At 40.6% G+C, this 18,017-nt stretch overlaps 1 protein-coding gene and 1 pseudogene across 2 annotated transcripts; both read right to left on the bottom strand.

Annotated features, from left to right (window-relative positions):
• Window positions 1–5,119: 5,119 nt before the first annotated feature.
• On the bottom strand, window positions 5,120–7,829 carry LOC308380639 (GTPase IMAP family member 9-like; the record flags this gene model as incomplete). The annotated part of the gene is made up of 2 exons (XM_080858046.1): window positions 5,120–5,910; window positions 7,799–7,829. 2 exons carry the CDS (start codon window positions 7,827–7,829, stop codon window positions 5,120–5,122), a joined length of 822 nt encoding a protein of 273 aa, XP_080714172.1.
• Window positions 7,830–11,769: 3,940 nt separating this feature from the next.
• LOC308380638 (GTPase IMAP family member 9-like) lies at window positions 11,770–12,594 on the bottom strand (annotated as a pseudogene). Its single transcript has 2 exons — window positions 11,951–12,594; window positions 11,770–11,798 (listed from the first exon to the last, which is right to left on the bottom strand). The product of its transcript is annotated as a GTPase IMAP family member 9-like (transcript).
• Window positions 12,595–18,017: the final 5,423 nt, after the last annotated feature.

Below are 18,017 nucleotides of genomic sequence, written 5' to 3'. Positions count from 1 at the left end.
AGTGATACAGGAGATCAGTGCAAATCACAAAGAGTGCATAACTGCGCCCTCTGCTGTTCTATTTTGTGGGTAGCAAGCAGTATCACGTTGACGCCACTGCCTTTGCAAATTGTCTGGAAGGCTTCACTTAATAATACTCAAGGCTCCTCCACTGGAGGGCGACAAAGTCTGTTTAAGACTAAAATGTCTTATAAAAAGAAACAAATAATTGTAAAGTCAAAATAGTATTAGAAACTTATTTTCACACAGTACCCATTCCAAATGTCTTTCAATCTCATGGAACAGGCTAAATCCAGATCCCCTTGTGAATCCACATTGTGCCAATCATATGAACTTACTGAGGACTGGCAAATTCCTTTTAGGTGCCATCTGAAGATCACCCCGCAGAAATCCATCGCACGTGAGGGCACAACCAGGAGTGGGGGAAATAAATCAACTAGCCTACTAGACACTTTCTCACACAACATCAGTCTTCAGATGAAACTTATGACACAACTGCAAAACATTTTTTTTAAACTTTCAGAAAGACTAGAAAAAATTATCAAATGTCACCAGGTTGATAGGGTAAAACTCACTACACTTCTGTATCCTTTTACTTTAATCCTGGTGCCAAGATTTCCTCCTAATGTCCCTGATGAGAACCCAGGAGCCTGGTTCAACTCAGAGCTGCTGCTGCTGCTGCTGCTGGAAGCTCTGCTGCAATGCTTGGGCCATCTGCGATCACACCACATCTTCTCAACCTGGACTGTTTGTATTCACAGCAACCCCCATGTAATCACAGTTTTTACTAATTGCCACATCCTGCATTCCTTTAGGATCTGGTTGATCGGTTTAGCCTTGTTCAACCCCCATTGCCAAAGAGGTTTCATTGCAATCTGAAGTACCTGCCATAGCTGTTTAATTTGGGCATTCCCAGATGACCAGGGGTTGGTGGGGAGAGAATGTTAGGTATCGAAGGTATCAAGGACATGGAATGTGACCTTTAGGAATTGACTAGTGGCAAAAAGTCTTGAGGTACGAAACCAAGCAGTTTAGAGTGTTTGGTCACTACTCTCTCTCTCTCCTTCCGGTTCTTCTCCTGCTGCTGCTTCTCCTCTCGTGTCTTTGACTGTGGGGATCCTCTCTTCCTCTCCTCTCCTCTCGTGTCTTTGACTGTGGGGATCCTCTCTTCCACTCCTCTCCTCTCCTGTCTCTGTGGGGATCCTCTCTTCCTCTCCTCTCCTCTCCTGTCTCTGTGGGGATCCTCTCTTCCTCTCCTCTCCTCTCCTGTCTCTGTGGGGATCCTCTCTTCCTCTCCTCTCCTCTCCTGTCTCTGTGGGGATCCTCTCCTCTCCTGTCTCTGTGGGGATCCTCTCTTCCTCTCCTCTCCTCTCCTGTCTCTGTGGGGATCCTCTCTTCCTCTCCTCTCCTCTCCTGTCTCTGTGGGGATCCTCTCTTCCTCTCCTCTCCTCTCCTCTCCTGTCTCTGTGGGGATCCTCTCTTCCTCTCCTCTCCTCTCCTCTCCTCTCCTGTCCTGTCTTTGACTGTGGGGATCCTCTCTTCCTCTTGATTTGATTCACAAAATGTCTCCCATGGTCCAGGGAGAGCCTCCTAGATACTGCCCATCTCGGCACAAAGTCTTTCATCTATGCTGTAGCGGCTGCCAAAGCATTGGCATTCCTTACTGGGTAAACCTGTCAATCATAGCTAGTTAGATGCATGCAGATGTACAGTCAGCGGATGGAATGGCACTAGGTCGAGGCAAGCAAGAACAGCAGTCGCAACAGATTTGCAGACCACATGCATGGAATCAGTCAACGTGCTAGCGGGTAGAGTTGCTTAGAAAGACAGTCTACAGGTCTGTACTGAATCCCGTGAGTCTGACAGTACACGCCTAACATGAGATCCCCTTTCTCACACAAACAAATGAAAAGAAAACTTTGGAAAGTTGTCCAGCAATCTCAAGGCAGGTGCTAAAGCCAGGGCTTGTTGCAAAAGCTTTCCCACAGTCATCAGTCCATGTCACTTTGTCTGTTAGTAGCTTGCAGCCGTTTGGACACGCCTGTAGGAGTTGTGCTTTCTCTGAATAGTCCATTAACCATGCACTGCAATATCTTGTCTAAACTGAGGCGCTGTTTCGTTCTGGGTCTGGGGCACGCAATGATAGCTGACATTCTGGGGGCATCTAAGGCTCTACATCCAGGTGTGATCACATGGCCAAGGTATTGAACTGTCTCTGCATAGTTACAACTTTTGCTTTGACATTGAAGTCCAACTCTGGCCAAAAATGTAGTAATGTCAATGTGTCTTGCTAACGTGCCTCCTTCGTAAAACTAGCAAGTGAAACTAATTATTGTGTTGGCGGATCAAAATTTGAGAGGCAGGAAACAAGAGCTTTATTGAAAACAGTCCACATGTGTACGGCCATACACAGGTCTCAAACTGGTCTTATCTTGTTAACTAATATCAATCCACATCTTAAGACAGTATATCTGCTCCTTTCCCACATAAGGCGCACTGTAACCTTTTGTGGTTAAAAGATGAAGCCTCAACCCTGTGCAGCTCTTTGATACATGGAGTTTAGCCTCACACATTTTTGTAGGTAGCGAGGCCCTTTTCCAGTCACCTGCTCTCGTTGCTGAGCAACACTTCTCAGCAAGCTAGACTAGTAGAAAGCCAACTTCCTGTTGCAGGCAAGCATACACAGACTCATTATTTTTGAAGCAATTTTATACAGCTTAAGGGCCTCAGCAAGTGACACATTTGCAAACCTATTTATCAATGTTTTGCTACGACCTCCAAGGCCAAGTTCATCTGCTGCACAGTGTCTGCATGATCAGCTACGATGCGTATTCATTGTTCACGCATACTAAATCAATAAAATCAAAACCCCTACCCTGCAAAGCCATGGTGAGAAGCAGCAAGGCCAAATGTAAGGCCTGATATCTGTCTGGGAGCCTGGTTGCGGCAGGGTAAGGACTGGACCGTTGGTTTGATATCCAGAGGCCAGTTGGTCAGTGACATAATGGCATAATGTTGAATATTTAGCATTGTTGTGTAATGAGACTACGGCAGAAGAAATGCTGAAGCACCACCAAGGAGCTCAGCGTCTCTCCTTTCATCATCAGCAGGAACAGAAGGGCTGGTGACTGCCCTTTTGATTTTAGCAGTGGGTTTGGATCCACAAGCATCTTATATGTCAGTGGAAACGGGTACAGAGGTTCTGGTAAACATGGTTTTAGCGTTAGCAAAGGATGGAGCTTCAGCAGCGGCCCCCCTCCAGTGACAGCAGATGTTGAGATGTCAGTGTCTTCACAACCCTGGACACCATCTCTGGGAACATCTACGTACACGTGCATAGTCATCAGTAGTCTTGTATGGGATCAAGGTCATGTGACTAAAGAACAAGCAGTTGATTTGTCTTATTGATAAATTAGCCATTAGTCATTCTCCTGTTTCATTTTCTTTACATCTTTATTATCAGGTGTTATTACAGATAGCTCTGTATTGCTCATTAAGTTAAGGTATATCGCACAGACACACATCCAAACACAGCACTTTTCTCTTAAATGTTCTATTTTTGATCTTGATGCATAATAACGTTTCAGTTCCCAGAGCTCAGTCTTGGTAGGCTATGTATTTTCTTGGGTGAAGGAGGATTACACCTCTACACTGGGTCTCCTACTTAAGCCCTTGCACTCTAAACGGTCTCCATCTTACTTTGTTTTTGAGTACATTACCTGCTGTGTCTACATCCATCTGACTGACATCCTTTCAAAAAGACTGTCCCGACACTTAACTAATTACTTAATCCCCAATACCTAATTTTATACAAAATGTAAATGCAGGTTTATAGTCCTGATGACATGAGTTGCTCAACAAAAATGAAAAGAGTCTGTTGTGGATCTTCATACTTGCTGACAACAACCTCGCTCAGAACATAACATGTAATTACATGGCAACTTAGACACCTAGATAACTAACCTGGCCGTAGCCATGATAAGCAATTGTTTTTTTGTTCATCCTGGTTGCAACAAATCAGGTGAGAAAATGAGAGTACAAACCCAGTACAAAGTTCTTGAACGAAATGTTCTTGTTGTGGATCATAAAATGACATTACTATTGTTATTATTATTAAAAATTGTCCTGACTTAAGACCATCTAAATGTTGTATGCAATTAAATATTAATGAAGATTCAGATTGCCAGTTATTACACTGCAAATGAAATCATATGAAGGTCATGTTCGTTGTCAAATCATCAGTTCTTTTGTTGGGTAGCTACGGGCCAGAAGTCATCACAAAATGAACCCCCTCAGTGTGATACAGTGCTATTGGCTGCTGCTCAACTTGTTATGGTTTATTCCGTGATAACGAATGTTTGGCTGAATGTTTACTGTTTTTCTGGCAGTTGCCAAACTTTGGAAGACAAAACACAAAACCATGAAGTGAATTGTACAATGTTTAATCTTCTCATTCTTATTTAAGACTTTTAAAGATTAAGTTTCATTTTACATTTAAAGACACACACACTCACAAACCCACATGCTCCTTTTTCCTTAACTTGAATTGAAACACATATGTTGGGTATTTCATGATCATGATCCCAAATCTTCAGACACTTGTTACATCTGAGCAGTAAAATGACAATACAGTTTCACACATTGAAATTTATATGATGTATCTTAGAACTCAGAATACATGCACATGCCTTCCAGGCATATTTATAAACAATCATAACTGACAGAGCAAACAAGACTCTAAATTACTCTTAAAATCTAAATGAGTTCATCTGGGGAAGGGTTTGTGTTTGTTTGCTTTTTTGTGACACCTTGTATGTCTTTGATTCTCCTTTATTTAGCCTCTTTGTCCTTTTCTTTCACTGTGAAAACATAATGATGTCATGCAACATACAATGAATAGAAATAAATTAATATGCAACTGTGTACTGCTTGTGTTAATGCAGAAAACAATACATATGGGAATGAAGCAGAAGAGTGAATGCAAACTCACATGAAAGTGGTTCCACTGTAGTCATCCATTTTGCGTCTTCCTCCTCTTCTTTCACTGCGAAAACATAATCAATTCATGCAACATAGAATTAATAAAAACGAATTAATCTGCAACTGTGTACTGCTTGTATTACTGCAGAAAAGAATACAGGTTGAAATGCACCAGAGCAGTGGCTGCAAACTCACTTGAAGGTGGTAACAATGCACTCTGACTTCTGTTGGGCATTGGATCATCCCACATCCCCAAATTCTGCTGAGCTCTCAGTTGCATCTCTTGCCTTGCTTTTTCCTGAAGATGATTTCTCATCATCTCTGCCTTGTATCTTTCACTGTCTATCTCAAAACATTGCCCTTTGTTCTTAGCCACCACAAACTCTATGCACTGCAGCAACTGTGAGACCTGTCTGACATCAGCCATGTCAGTATTGTTGATACGATAATACCTGTAACTGCATTTCTCCACAACCCACTGAAGGGGTGGACCTTCACGATAAATGAACTGCTCAACAGGTATTTCTCCAAGCCAGTCCCCAAAGGTAAACAGCACCACGGTGTGATTCCACACATTCTCACCAAGAAACTCTACATGCTCTTGGAGTGCTACCCTGTGGGCCTCTGTGAAGGTTATGTCTGCGCGTATCAACAACAGCAGAGCATGGACTCCTGGAGGAAACACACACTGCAGAAGCTGATCTTGAACACTTCCAGGAGTTTGAGCGAGACACTTCTCTCTACCCCAGCCTGGTGTGTTAATAACAGTGACCTGCTTTCCTACCACTTCTCCACCCTTTTGCACACATTCGGCAGTTTTTTTAGCACTAAACTCCTTTCTCCCCAGGATAGTGTTTCCAACTGACCTCTTCCCTTCTTCTGCAGACCCCAGAAGCACTAATCTAATGTCTGCAAGATAATGAGGGTATTCTGGAAAACAGAGAGAAAGAGAAAGATATAAGGTAAGAATAATTGCAGATTAACCACAAATCCATCCAACATTCATCCTAATAATCCAAACCATGACAGACTGTCCAATGATGAATATTGTCAGAAACCTTCGCAGGTCGACTACAGTAAATGGCTTTATTTAGTATTTACAGTGGGGAAAATAAGTATTTGAACCCCTGCCGATTTTGCAAGTTTGCCCACTGTGATCTTTAATTGTAATAGTAGGTCTATTTTAACAGTGAGAGACAGAATATCAACAAAAACATCCAGAAAACTGCATTTTATAACATTTATGAATTTACTTGTATTTGTTGGGGCTAATAAGTATTTGAACCCCTAGAAAAACATGACTTAGTACTTGGTGGGGATTAGAGAAACCCTTTTTGATAAGCACAGAAATCAGACTGTTCTTCTTGTTGGTCACCAGGTTTACACACATCTTAGGAGGGATTTTGGTGCACTCCTCTTTGCAGATCCTCTCCAAATCCTTAAGGTTGCACTTTCAATGGGAGGGAATGAGGGAATGAGGTTCAAACCCAATGTTCAGCGGTACATGACCCCTTCCATAGTCCCTTCAATTCGGTAGAGTCATCCTGAACACTTGGCAGAGAAACAGCCCCAAAGCATAATGTTTCCACCTCCATGCTTGATGGTGGGGATGGTGTTCTAGGGGTCATATTCATTATAAATAATAATAATAATTCATTTTATTTTTAACGCACTTTTCATTCCAAGGAATCTCAGAGTGCCTACATATTAGAAATTGACTATAATAATACAACAAAATTAAAAACAAATTTAAATATTAACATAAGCATAACAGAAAAGATTTAACACAAGGCCAGAAATGCCTTCCTGAATAAAAAAGTTTTAAGTCCAGCTTTAAAGGAATCCAGTGTCTGTGTTGCCCTTTAGGTGGTCAGGGAGGCTGTTCCATAAATGTGGCGCTGCCGAGCAAAAGGCCCGGTTGCCCATGGTGCGGAGCTTGGTTTTGGGGACGCGGAGGAGCAAGCTGTTTGAAGACCTGAGGGTGCAGGTGGAGGTTTGGGGAGTAATTCATTCTTGTAGGTAGGGAGGTGCATGCCCATTAATGCACGTATGGGTGATTATAAGGACTTTGTAGTCTATCCGGAAAGAGACAGGGAGCCAGTGTAGTGAGTGTAATATTGGTGTTATGTGCTCATATTTCCGGACCTTCATCAGAATCCTGGCAGCGCTGTTTTGGATGTATTGCCGCTTCTGGATGTTCTTGCCAGTGATCCCATAGAAAAGTGAATTACAATAGTCCAGTCTTGAGGAGATAAAGGCGTGGACAAGCTTCTCTGCATCTGATAGGGTTAAAGTGGGGCGGAGTTTGGAGATGTTTCTTAGATGATAAAAAGAGGTTTTGCACAGGTGTTTTATATGATCATTAAAGTTCAGGTGAGAGTCAAACCTAACTCCGAGATTAGTGACTGCCCTTACCCCTCCAAACGCGGCAAGTGGAGTTGATGCCAAAGTGAATTTTGGTCTCATCTGACCACATCCTGTCTCCCAATCCTCCTTTGAATTATTCAAGTGTCTACTGGCAAACTTCAGACGGCCCTGTAGCTACATGTGCTTCTTGAGCAAGGGGACAATGCGAGCGCTGCAGGACTTCAAACCATTACGGCGTAGTGTGTTGCCAATGGTTTTCTTGGTGACTGGGGTCCCAGCTGCCTTGAGATCATTCACAAGCTCCCCCTGTGTAGTTCTGGAGTTATCCTGCACGTTTTGGATGATCACCGATACTGCATGAGGCAAGATCTTGCATGGAGCCCCAGGCGAGGGCGATTGAAAGTTGTTTGGTGTTGCTTCCATTTGCTAATAATTGGTGTCTGCTTCTCACCCAGCTGCTTGCAGATGGTTTTGTAGCCCATTCCAGCCTTGAGCAGGTCTACAATCTTTTCAATCTTGGACAACTTTTTTTGCCCATGGTGGTGAGGTTGAAGGTGTGTAGTATGATTCTTTGGACAGGTTTCTTTTATAGACGTCACCAGTTGAGATCAGGTGTACCTTGTTAGGCCTAAGGAGGACTAATCTGTGTGCCTCGTGGGTACATAACTGGTCTGTGGGAGCCAGAATTGTTGCTGTTTGGTAGGGGTTCAAATACTTATTTTTCACAACAAATGCAAATAAATAAATAATTGTTATAAAATGCAGTTCTCTGGATGTTTTTGTTGATATTCTGTTTCTCACTGTAAAAAGAGACCTACCATTACAATTATAGATCACGCATTCTTTGCAGTGGCCAAACTTGCGAAATCGGCAGGGGGTCAAATACTTATTTCCCCCACTGTATATACACTACGGGTGAAGAATTGCGTTATTACATTTATGTAAATTGACTGTATCAAGTTGGGTAATTAGGACCTTGAAATACAAACTGGAGGGGTTTTTATCCCCCTGAAGGCCCGAGCCCAACTTTACCATTTGCCATTTTTATAAGTCTGAGAGGCATAGACCTGAATAATTTCAATAAAAATATTACTGTGAAACAATTGGATTGCCAGTGAAATGGTAGTTAGTAGAACTATAGCATAGAATAACATGGCCAGCCAATGGTCAGTTATCAATGGGAGACCTAATCCTTCATATGGAGGTGACAGCCAAATGTCTCCACTGACCAGAATTGAACATTTTGCATTCAAGTTGCGCAATACATGTTAAAAAGAATTCACCCATCTTCACAGAAGGGTACTATTTTTAAATGATTTTAGGCATAAATCTGAAAGTCAATCAAGTCGATCTTATAAAGCATTTAAGGACAGTTAAACACATGCTGTCTAATAATAGATAAATAATAAAGGAACAAATACAAGTGCACTTACGAGGTAATGGTGCAACGGTCACCATGACTTATTTCTGCTCTTTCACAGTTGTAGAAATCTTTGTACACACCTTCAATATGAACAAATTGCACAGAAAATGCAAATGAATAAATTGCATTGAGAAGATACTTGTAAGTTCATACTGAGCATCTTCAATGCAGCGAACAAAGATTTTCAGACATTGTTCTGACACAAAGTAAAAGGTGAAAGTATTAAACTTCTATATAAATGTCTCTTTAACTGTAAGAAATTTGAATATTTAATACAGCTGTTACACTAAAATATTACCATTACCTTGAGCTTGTTAACAATCATTATCTAGTGGCTTAACCAGCGTGCTGATTAAAAAGAGGCTGATTTCGGACAAAGCACACACACACTGCTCGTTTTCCTCCGTTCTCCCCTGTCACTGCCGCTATGCTACACGATATATAAAGAGGTTGACAGACATTGGATCTCATTCTTAAACACAGTTAAGAGCATGTCACAAAGTTCAATTCAAAGACAAATCTGGCATTCATGAAAGTTTTCCAATCTGGTATTAGTTCTTAACTTTGAACAGAATTTAAGAACGCTCATTTCCGGTTACGCAATGTGGTGTTAAGGCGTACGTTGGCTGTGCAGTGTGCTCCGATAACTTTCTGATTATTTTTACCAATATACCCTTCAATTAAAGAATGCTTAATAGCAGTCGTAAATCGGCCAGATTGGAGTCCGCCCATGTTCTTAAGGGTTGAATTTGTGAGAAATCGTTGGTGATTGCGTTCTTTTCAATTCTACGACATCCTCGGATTTTAATAATTATGATAATAATAAATACAAGAATGTTTGTATCATAAACAATTACGTTTCACATTTAAAGTCATGAATCTACGAGGCATCGTGATGTCCTAACATAAATTAAAGCACTACACGAACACAGCAAATGGCATTGAATAAATAAATAAGCACTAAACACAAGCACATGGAAATAGCCATGGTGGAATAGAATGGAGAAGACATTCATTTACATACAACTGAATTCCATTCCAAGTACTAATGCCGTATTGTCCCCCCCTAAAACGAAATGGGATCTCCGCCCCTGGTCATAAGTTAAATACTAGCACAATATACAGTTTTCAGTTTTCACTGTTAATCAGAGAATATTCATAGATTTCTTTTTACCTTCTTCCTGGTTGCAGGCTAGTAGACAGGAAAATTATCCCAGAGAAATCACAGTGCAAAGTCTTGGTATAGATAATAAATGTAGGCCTAGTTGATTATTAACACTGAAACAGCCTGAAAGTACGCACTGAAATTAAAGACAGCCCTCCCTTCAGTGCTCCTGAAGCAACTTTGTTGATTGTGTGTTGCCTTTCATAGGGGGAATCATAATTAAAGTCATTAATGATCAGACAATATTTTAACTCCTCAACCCAAAGTGCCACCCTTTTAGGTTGTGGAAAACCCCTCAAAAGATAATTAAACCTTATTTCTTTTGCAGGCACTGTGGATATGACTGGTGCTACAGGTGGCGCTACAGGGGCTTCTGCTTTCCATTCAGCTCATGAAATGGCAGGTAGGTCATGTGACTAGAGAACAGGAACATTGATTTGTTTACTGTTACATTAGTCAGGAACAGGAACTATTCAGATGCTGTTGTTTAATTATTTTTCAATCTTTATTATCAGGTGTTATTATGGATAGCTCTGTTTTCCATATAACGTTAAGGTATATCACACAGATACACATCCAAACGCTGCACTTTTTTGAGTACATAACCTGCCATGTCTACATCAATCTGACTGACATCCTTTCAAAAAGACTGTCCAGACACCCATTACTTAATCCCCAATACCTAATTTTTAACAAAATGTAAAGGCAGGTTTATAGTCCTGATGACATGAGTTGCTCAACAAAAATGAAAAGAGTCTGCTGTGGATCTTCATACTTGCAGACAACAACCTTGCTCAGAAAATAACATGTAATTACAGGGCAACTTAGATACCTAGATAACTAACCTGGATGTAGCCATGATAAGCCTTATTTTATTGTTCATCTTGGTTGCAGCCATTCAGATGAGAAAATGAGAGTACAATCCCAGTGCAAAGCATCTGGAGGAAATGTTCTTGTTAAGGATCATAAAATTACATTATTATTATTATTATTATTATTATTATAACTTACCATTTCTAAACCAAATGAAGTACTGACTACAACTGTTGTCACCAATTATGGTATTCAATAATGAAATAGACTTAGAAGTATACAACATGTGCCATTAAATATGAATTAGGATTCATATTGTAGATATTACACTGCCAATTAAATCATCTGGAGGTCGTGTTCTTGGTCAAATCATCAGTTATTTAGCTGGGTAGCCATGTAAGATGTGGGATAATGAATGGCCAGTGCTAAGGGCCAGTAGTCATCACAAAATGAACCCCCTCAGTGTGATAAGCTAAGCGCTGTCTGCTCAACTTGTAACAGTTTATTGTGTGATAACAAATGTTTGGCTGATTGTTAACTGTTGCACAGCCTTTCTTTTTTCTGGCAGTTGTAAATCTTTGCAGGTCAAAACACAAAAATATGAAGTGAAATGTACTATGTGTAATCTTCTCATTCTTATTTAAGATTTGTAAAGATATGTTTTCAGTTTCATTTTACATTTACAGACACACACACTCACAAACACACATGCTCCTTTGTCCTTTACTTGAATTGAAACACATAGGTTAGGTATAAAGCTTCTTCAGACACTTGTAACATCTTTGGAATTCATATATAGTATCTTAGAACTCTGAAAACATGTATTCAACAAATACACATGCTTTCCAGGCATATTTATAAACAACAATCATAGCTGACAGAGTAAACAATACTCATTCTGTAAAAGTTTGTTTAAATCACTTCCTCTGGGGAAGAGTTTGTGGTTGTAAGGTGTAGATCCCTGTTTTGTGACAATTTGTGTGTCTGTCGTTCTGATTTTCGTTATTGTTGAGCTTCCCCTTTATTTTGCCTCTTTGTCCTCTTCTTTCACTGTGAAAACAAAACATTTATTTTATAAATGAAATTTATATATGAAATATAGAATTAATAAAAATAAATTCATCTGCGACTGTGAACTGATTGTATTACTGCAGAAAATAATACAGGTTTAACATTTACCAGAGCAGTGAATGCAAACTCACATGTAGGTGATATCCTTGCACTCTTACATCTGTTGAACATTGGATCATCCCACATCCCCATCATCTGCTGTTTTCTCTTCTGCATCTGTTGCTTTTTCCTGATAACTCCTTTTTTTGACCTCTGCCTTGTGTCTTTGACTGTCTATCTCAAAACATGTCCCTTTGTTCATAACCACCATGAACTCTATGCACTGCAGCAACTGTGAGACCTGTGTGACATCAGCCCTGTCAGTATTGTTGATACGATAATACCTGTAGCTGCATTTCTCCACAACCCACTGAAGGGGCGCACCTTCACTACAAATTAACTGTTCAACAGGTGTTTCTCCCAGCCAGTCCCCACAGGTAAACAGCACCATGGTGTGATTCCACACATTCTCACCAAGAAGCTCTACATGATCTTGCAGTGCTGCCCTGTGGGCCTCTGTGAATTTTCTGTCTGCACGTATCACCAACAGCAGAACATGGACTCCTGGAGGATAGACACACTGCAGATGCTGCTCTTGAACACTTACAGGAGTTTGAGCGAGACGCTGCTCCCTACCCCAGCCTGGTGTGTTAATAACAGTGATCTACCTCCCTTCCACTGCACAACATTTTGTCATACATTCGTCAGTTTTCTGAGCACTAAATATGGCGGTCATTTTTCAAGATGGTCGCCAAATCATCAAGACATAACTATATTTATTGCATATTTGGGGAAATATTTCACCAATTGTGATAGATAGATACATATTTTTTTGTTATTTTGTCATTTTTATGTAGTCTTAATGTTATTTTACTTTTATTTGTCATTTATGTCGTTTTTTTATCGAATTTTACAGGCGATTACTTGGCTAGAATAATTCTGAAAATGCAATTGTTTCAGTGTCTAGTCAAAAGAACTTTATTGGGCCTCAAAATCTCAGTGACATTCACAGCTGCACAAGGCTGTACAGACAGAGTCAGACGAAAACGTTTGCACCTGCCATTAGTACAGCTGTTTTTGCATGAGCATTTTGCCAATTCCTGGAAACTTGCAGCAATTGGTGGAAGTGTTGTCCAGTTCACCAACCACCTTTGTCCTTGCAGTTTCCATCCCCATTCTGCAGGACTTGGTAAAACTGGTTGAGTGACAGTTGCTTGGCCCCAGACAGCTCCTGCTTGGTAGGCTGCACGTTTAATGTGTTCCTTGAGGGCAGCACTTGGTATGGCATCATATGGCCTTTGCTTGCGGGCGAACAAATGCAGTCGTGCTTCATTCACATAATATGGCTGCACTTCATCGGTCATACATTATGACCACAAATCTCTCTAGCATTTGGAGGTCATCATCATCAACGGTCGTGGGCCAGTGACTGAGTTTGGTAAATGTCCCTGACACTTCATCACACACATTCCATGTTTGCCATACAGATTTCTTAGCTTTGCCACGGAATGCAGACACAACGTCACAGCCACTAAATGCATGGAAAAATGGTAGGCCACTGGATCTTTCTGGCCCAATTGTTGAAACGATGTCATGGATTGGAATCCATCGTGAATGGGCTCCCTGACCAAAATGAATCCACAGCTTCTCCAGACCTATTGCTTTGAAGGATTGGAAGCAGGTTATTGCTATAATAACAACATCAGTGTTGTTTGCTTTGATCATCACTGTGCTACTTCCATTTGCTGTTGCATGTCGCATATGGCCAATATTCTTGTATCTGCCTCGTATCTGCCTCTTCTTGGGAGCATGGGGCCAGGTCTGAAGATTCTGTGATTTCACGCTTGTTGCTGATCTCTTCTCCGTTTGTCACCACAATAGTGCTTTCTGCTACTACTTGACATATTTTGCTTGCCAGAAAGCCAAAGAGTTCAGTCTTGTTGTCATCATCTCGTAGGAAGTTTTTCCAGATTGATAGAGCCTTACTAAATTCAGTGCAAAAAAAACTACTATAGCGACAAATCTAGCTACGTACTATTTGTACTGTCCTCTATACATAGCTTAAAGGTTGGTTTGTATATGGAATGAGAACAGAGGGTAGTGCTTCTCCTTATATAGTACCTGACAGCCAATCTCGTTCGTTCATTCTAGTCTTTTGCTATGTCTGAAAAAGTGACTAGCGGACAAATCTAGCGACTATTGAGGTTTGGGTTTGAAATGTCACATACTACAGTGCAAAAAAGCCACTATAGCGACAAATCTAGCTACGTACTATTTTTAGTGTCCTTTACACATAGCTTATAGGATGGGTTGTATATGGAATGAGAACAGAGGGTAGTGCAACTCCTCATACAGTAACAGACTAGACTATTTATTCATTACTATTTATACATATTTACATAATCTTAAAGATACTTTTGTTAACCTTGGTTACATTTACGTCCCCTTTTTATCAGAGAATATACTCTTTCCTTCTCTACTTGCGCACGTTAATATGATATTACCAAATGCATGTCCTTTTTTATGGATCCACAGATGGTTGTAAATACATTGTCTTGACACAAAACCCTCGGGTCTCATGTGCAACCTCTGTTTGCCAAAATGCACTACAGTTGGTCTTCTGGTGTGGAGATAGAGAGAGAGATAAAAAGAGAGAGAGAGAGATAAAAAAGAGATAGAGAGAGGGAGAAAGAGAAGGAGCAAGTTGAGCAGATTAGCTTCAGAGAGACAGAAAGAGGTGTCTGTAGAACCCGTGGGTTTGAAAAGTTCTCATCAGTGAACCATGACACACTGCTGAGGCCAACAATGCCAGATGAAAGGTCATCCAAATTTCCAGTGAATTCAGACGAACACTAAATCATTTACTTGAAAACAACTTTGAATGGATGAAACTTTGCATTCAATGACAAAATGGGTCTTTCAGTTTCCACACAGTGATGTGTAAAATTGTGTAATTCAATTAAATTCAATTCAATTTTATTTGTATAGCGCCATAACAATACAATTGCCTCTCGGCGCTTAACAGAGCCCAGAGCCTGAACCCCCTTAGTGCATGCACAACGGCAACAGGGGCAAGGAAAAACTCCCTGTTAGGCAGGAAGAAACCTTAAGCAGAACCACGGCACATAAGGGGGGACCCATCTGCTTGAGGTCGGCTGGGTGGAGACAGGAAGGTGGGACGGGGGGGAAGGGGGGAAGGGTTGTGTGGCAGAAGGGGAAAGGAAGCAACAGGGGTTATACACAGCCAGCATTTGGTCACTGGACATATGTATACATACATCTGGTGGTAAATACATGATACAGACAAGACCAGATTACTGTGCCAATAGGGTTACTGTTACAGGGGTGAGGGATGTGGGGACAGAGAAACATTTGTTTAAAGTAATGTTGATCTGCAACACCAATAATTACCGTTCAAATTATATCGCATACATTATCATAATGTCTTACCAGTATACTAGTTGGCAACCGTTTTAGAGTTGGGAGAATTACCAGTATAAGCCAGTGGAGGACTAATTTCTGGACCTAGGAGGGATACAGCAATGGCATTACAGTTTGTACAGTTTTGGTGCATGTGGAAAGGAGGGACAGACAAGGCCCTCTGAGTTCAAGGCCAGTGATGCCCTAAGAATAACGAACATAAGACGAGACTTAAACGGTAGGACGAACTCTATAAAATATGACAATTTGCTGTATGATTTTAAACTTAATAAACGGAACATTTCTGGGACAAAACATTTAAACTGAGTGATTATTTTAAACAAAGTGGCGTGGATAACGAACATATAAACTGTACACTGACACAAACATCAAATAAGCACGTCACTCAAACAAACACTAGCATCCAGTCTATTCTTGAAGGCAGCATACAGGCTGCAGTGGCGGGTCACTCAGGTGCCCCGTCAAAAGCAACAAAGTCACTTCCTGCCCCTGTCAGGAATCCTTTGCCAGAAACAAAACAAAAAAAATTATCTTCTAACATCTCTCACAAGAAAATAAACAATAGTCACTAACCCAAAGCATTCATTCAGAAAACCACTATTTGTAAATGAGCACCCAAGTTGAGCACTCAGAGGGACATACTTATGGAATGTCTCCATATGTGGGACTGGTGAGGTTGAAATAATGAATCAGTCAGTGGTCGGCTATAGGCTGTCTGTGTAGATACCACAGTGTCCGATGAAAATGCACACTGCCAATGCTGTAGCTTCATGGAGCCCAAACAGCAGCAACTTCTTCATAATCTTGCAACCGTTGAGTGTCCGACAGGGAACTCTCTGTCACTGTAAGACCTTTCAGAGTGAGATACGACCTAAGAGTTCAGTCCCTATGGATCACGTCAGCTGTGCCAGTCTGTGGCCCTAAGTTGAGGAGACTTATGATGCCGCCAAGGGTCAAAATCAAGGGTTGACCATTCAGTGGGACTCCACCTGCCCAGAGGTTCCAGAGGCCCTCATCTCCAATGAGCAGAGTGCCCTCACAGAATACTCTCAAATAAGTCTATTCACTAATTAGTATCCAGAGTTCTGTGGTGGTATCTATCCCATTCATTCTTCCAGCACATCTGCCCTCCCCTTAAGCCACTCGGTCCTCATCACTCTGTCTAGAGTACTGTGGGCATGACTACACTAGCTTTCCCTCCCTCAGTCTCCTGGTTTGGTTTTCTGTGTTGGCTATAATATGGCTTCTGGTTGAGACAGATATCTCAACCCAGTTCCAATCCAATCCTATTTTATAACATTGACCCCCAGGAATCCAGGGCTAGATTAAGACACTTTAGTGGTTCTGACAGGCTCTGTTATATTTTTTTTAAAGCCAGCAACTTTAGTTTGTGAAGTTCATATATTCTTATGTATATTATATATATATATATATATATATATATGTTTATTAAAAGATTAAAGTAGGTAGGAATTACAGCTAGAATTCCTCAGAGGTATTCCTCAGAGGCTCGTCTGTCTTCCCGTGGCCCAACTTGTGCAGCAATGTGATGATAACACCAAGGCAAACATGTCTAATGTAGTTAATTACATGTATTTCCCAATCATAATCAGCAGCCTGGGAGAGAGGGCTTTCAGCTACATCCCCCCCAAGTTGTGGAATTCACTGCCAGACTACATCAGATACTGTGACTCAATTACTGACTTTAAAAGCAGACTTAAAACGAATTTCTTCAAGATAGCTTATCTTCTATGAGATGATTGTAATTGTAATGAGATGATTGTTTGTGAAGTGACCTTGGGTGGCATGAAAGGCGCTTTAAATAAAGTGTATTATTATTATTATTATGATAGTGTAGGCAGCAATTGCAGTTAGAATTCTGGTCTTCTTTAAGGTTCACCAGATGTCACTCAAATGACATCATAGGCTAGAATGTTGTGAGAATTCTACTTTGACCTGAGGATTCTACTTTGAACATTAAAATTCTACTTTGACATAGAACTCTCTCAGTTTCACCTGGCTGAGACAGAGACAACCATACAAAGAGCTTGCTGCCCACGATTTTGCGATTGATTACTAATTCTTGTTTGTCTAACTTGATTTATTTACTTACATATTTAATTGATTTATTTTGTTCAATTGCTTATACGACACACATCGAGACAGGTGACTTTTGCTAAAACTTGCGTTGATAATTAAACTACGTTCAAGGCTGCCTTTTTACAAACGTTGGAGTTTTTGCGCCACCTGCTGTCCGTGAGTAGAAATATCATCCAAGACCAATGGAGGCTATGGGAACCATCGGATTTGGGGATTTTGTTATCTTGTTTCAAATCGTAAGTAGACCTACCATCTAATTTTGTATTTTTTTTCCCACGTGTGATTATCATCAATCTCAGTAGCCTATTAGAGTGCTCAAAATGTAATAATTAATGTTTGAAATCTAAATAAAATGTCATTGCAAAATAAAAAAATTACATAATGAAGGTAATCAATAAGCTATATGTTACTATTGTCATATTGTAATTTTGTGATTTTTTTATCTACCACAAACACTAACCAAGTGTCTGTCTGTCTCTCTGTTGTTTGTACCTTTCTGTCTTTGCAGCTGTTTGTTCTTCCAGTGATGATAAATCTGCTATACATGCTGAAAACAATTGATGTGAGATTTGTGATTGTTGGTCCACCACATGAACCATTGCTTTTTTTTAAATTAAC

This window comes from Sprattus sprattus (assembly GCF_963457725.1).
Source record: "Sprattus sprattus genome assembly, chromosome: 19".
Lineage (NCBI taxonomy): Eukaryota > Metazoa > Chordata > Actinopteri > Clupeiformes > Clupeidae > Sprattus > Sprattus sprattus.
The sequence above is the reverse complement of the archived record's forward strand: the minus strand, read 5'-3'. Positions and strand labels throughout refer to the sequence as shown.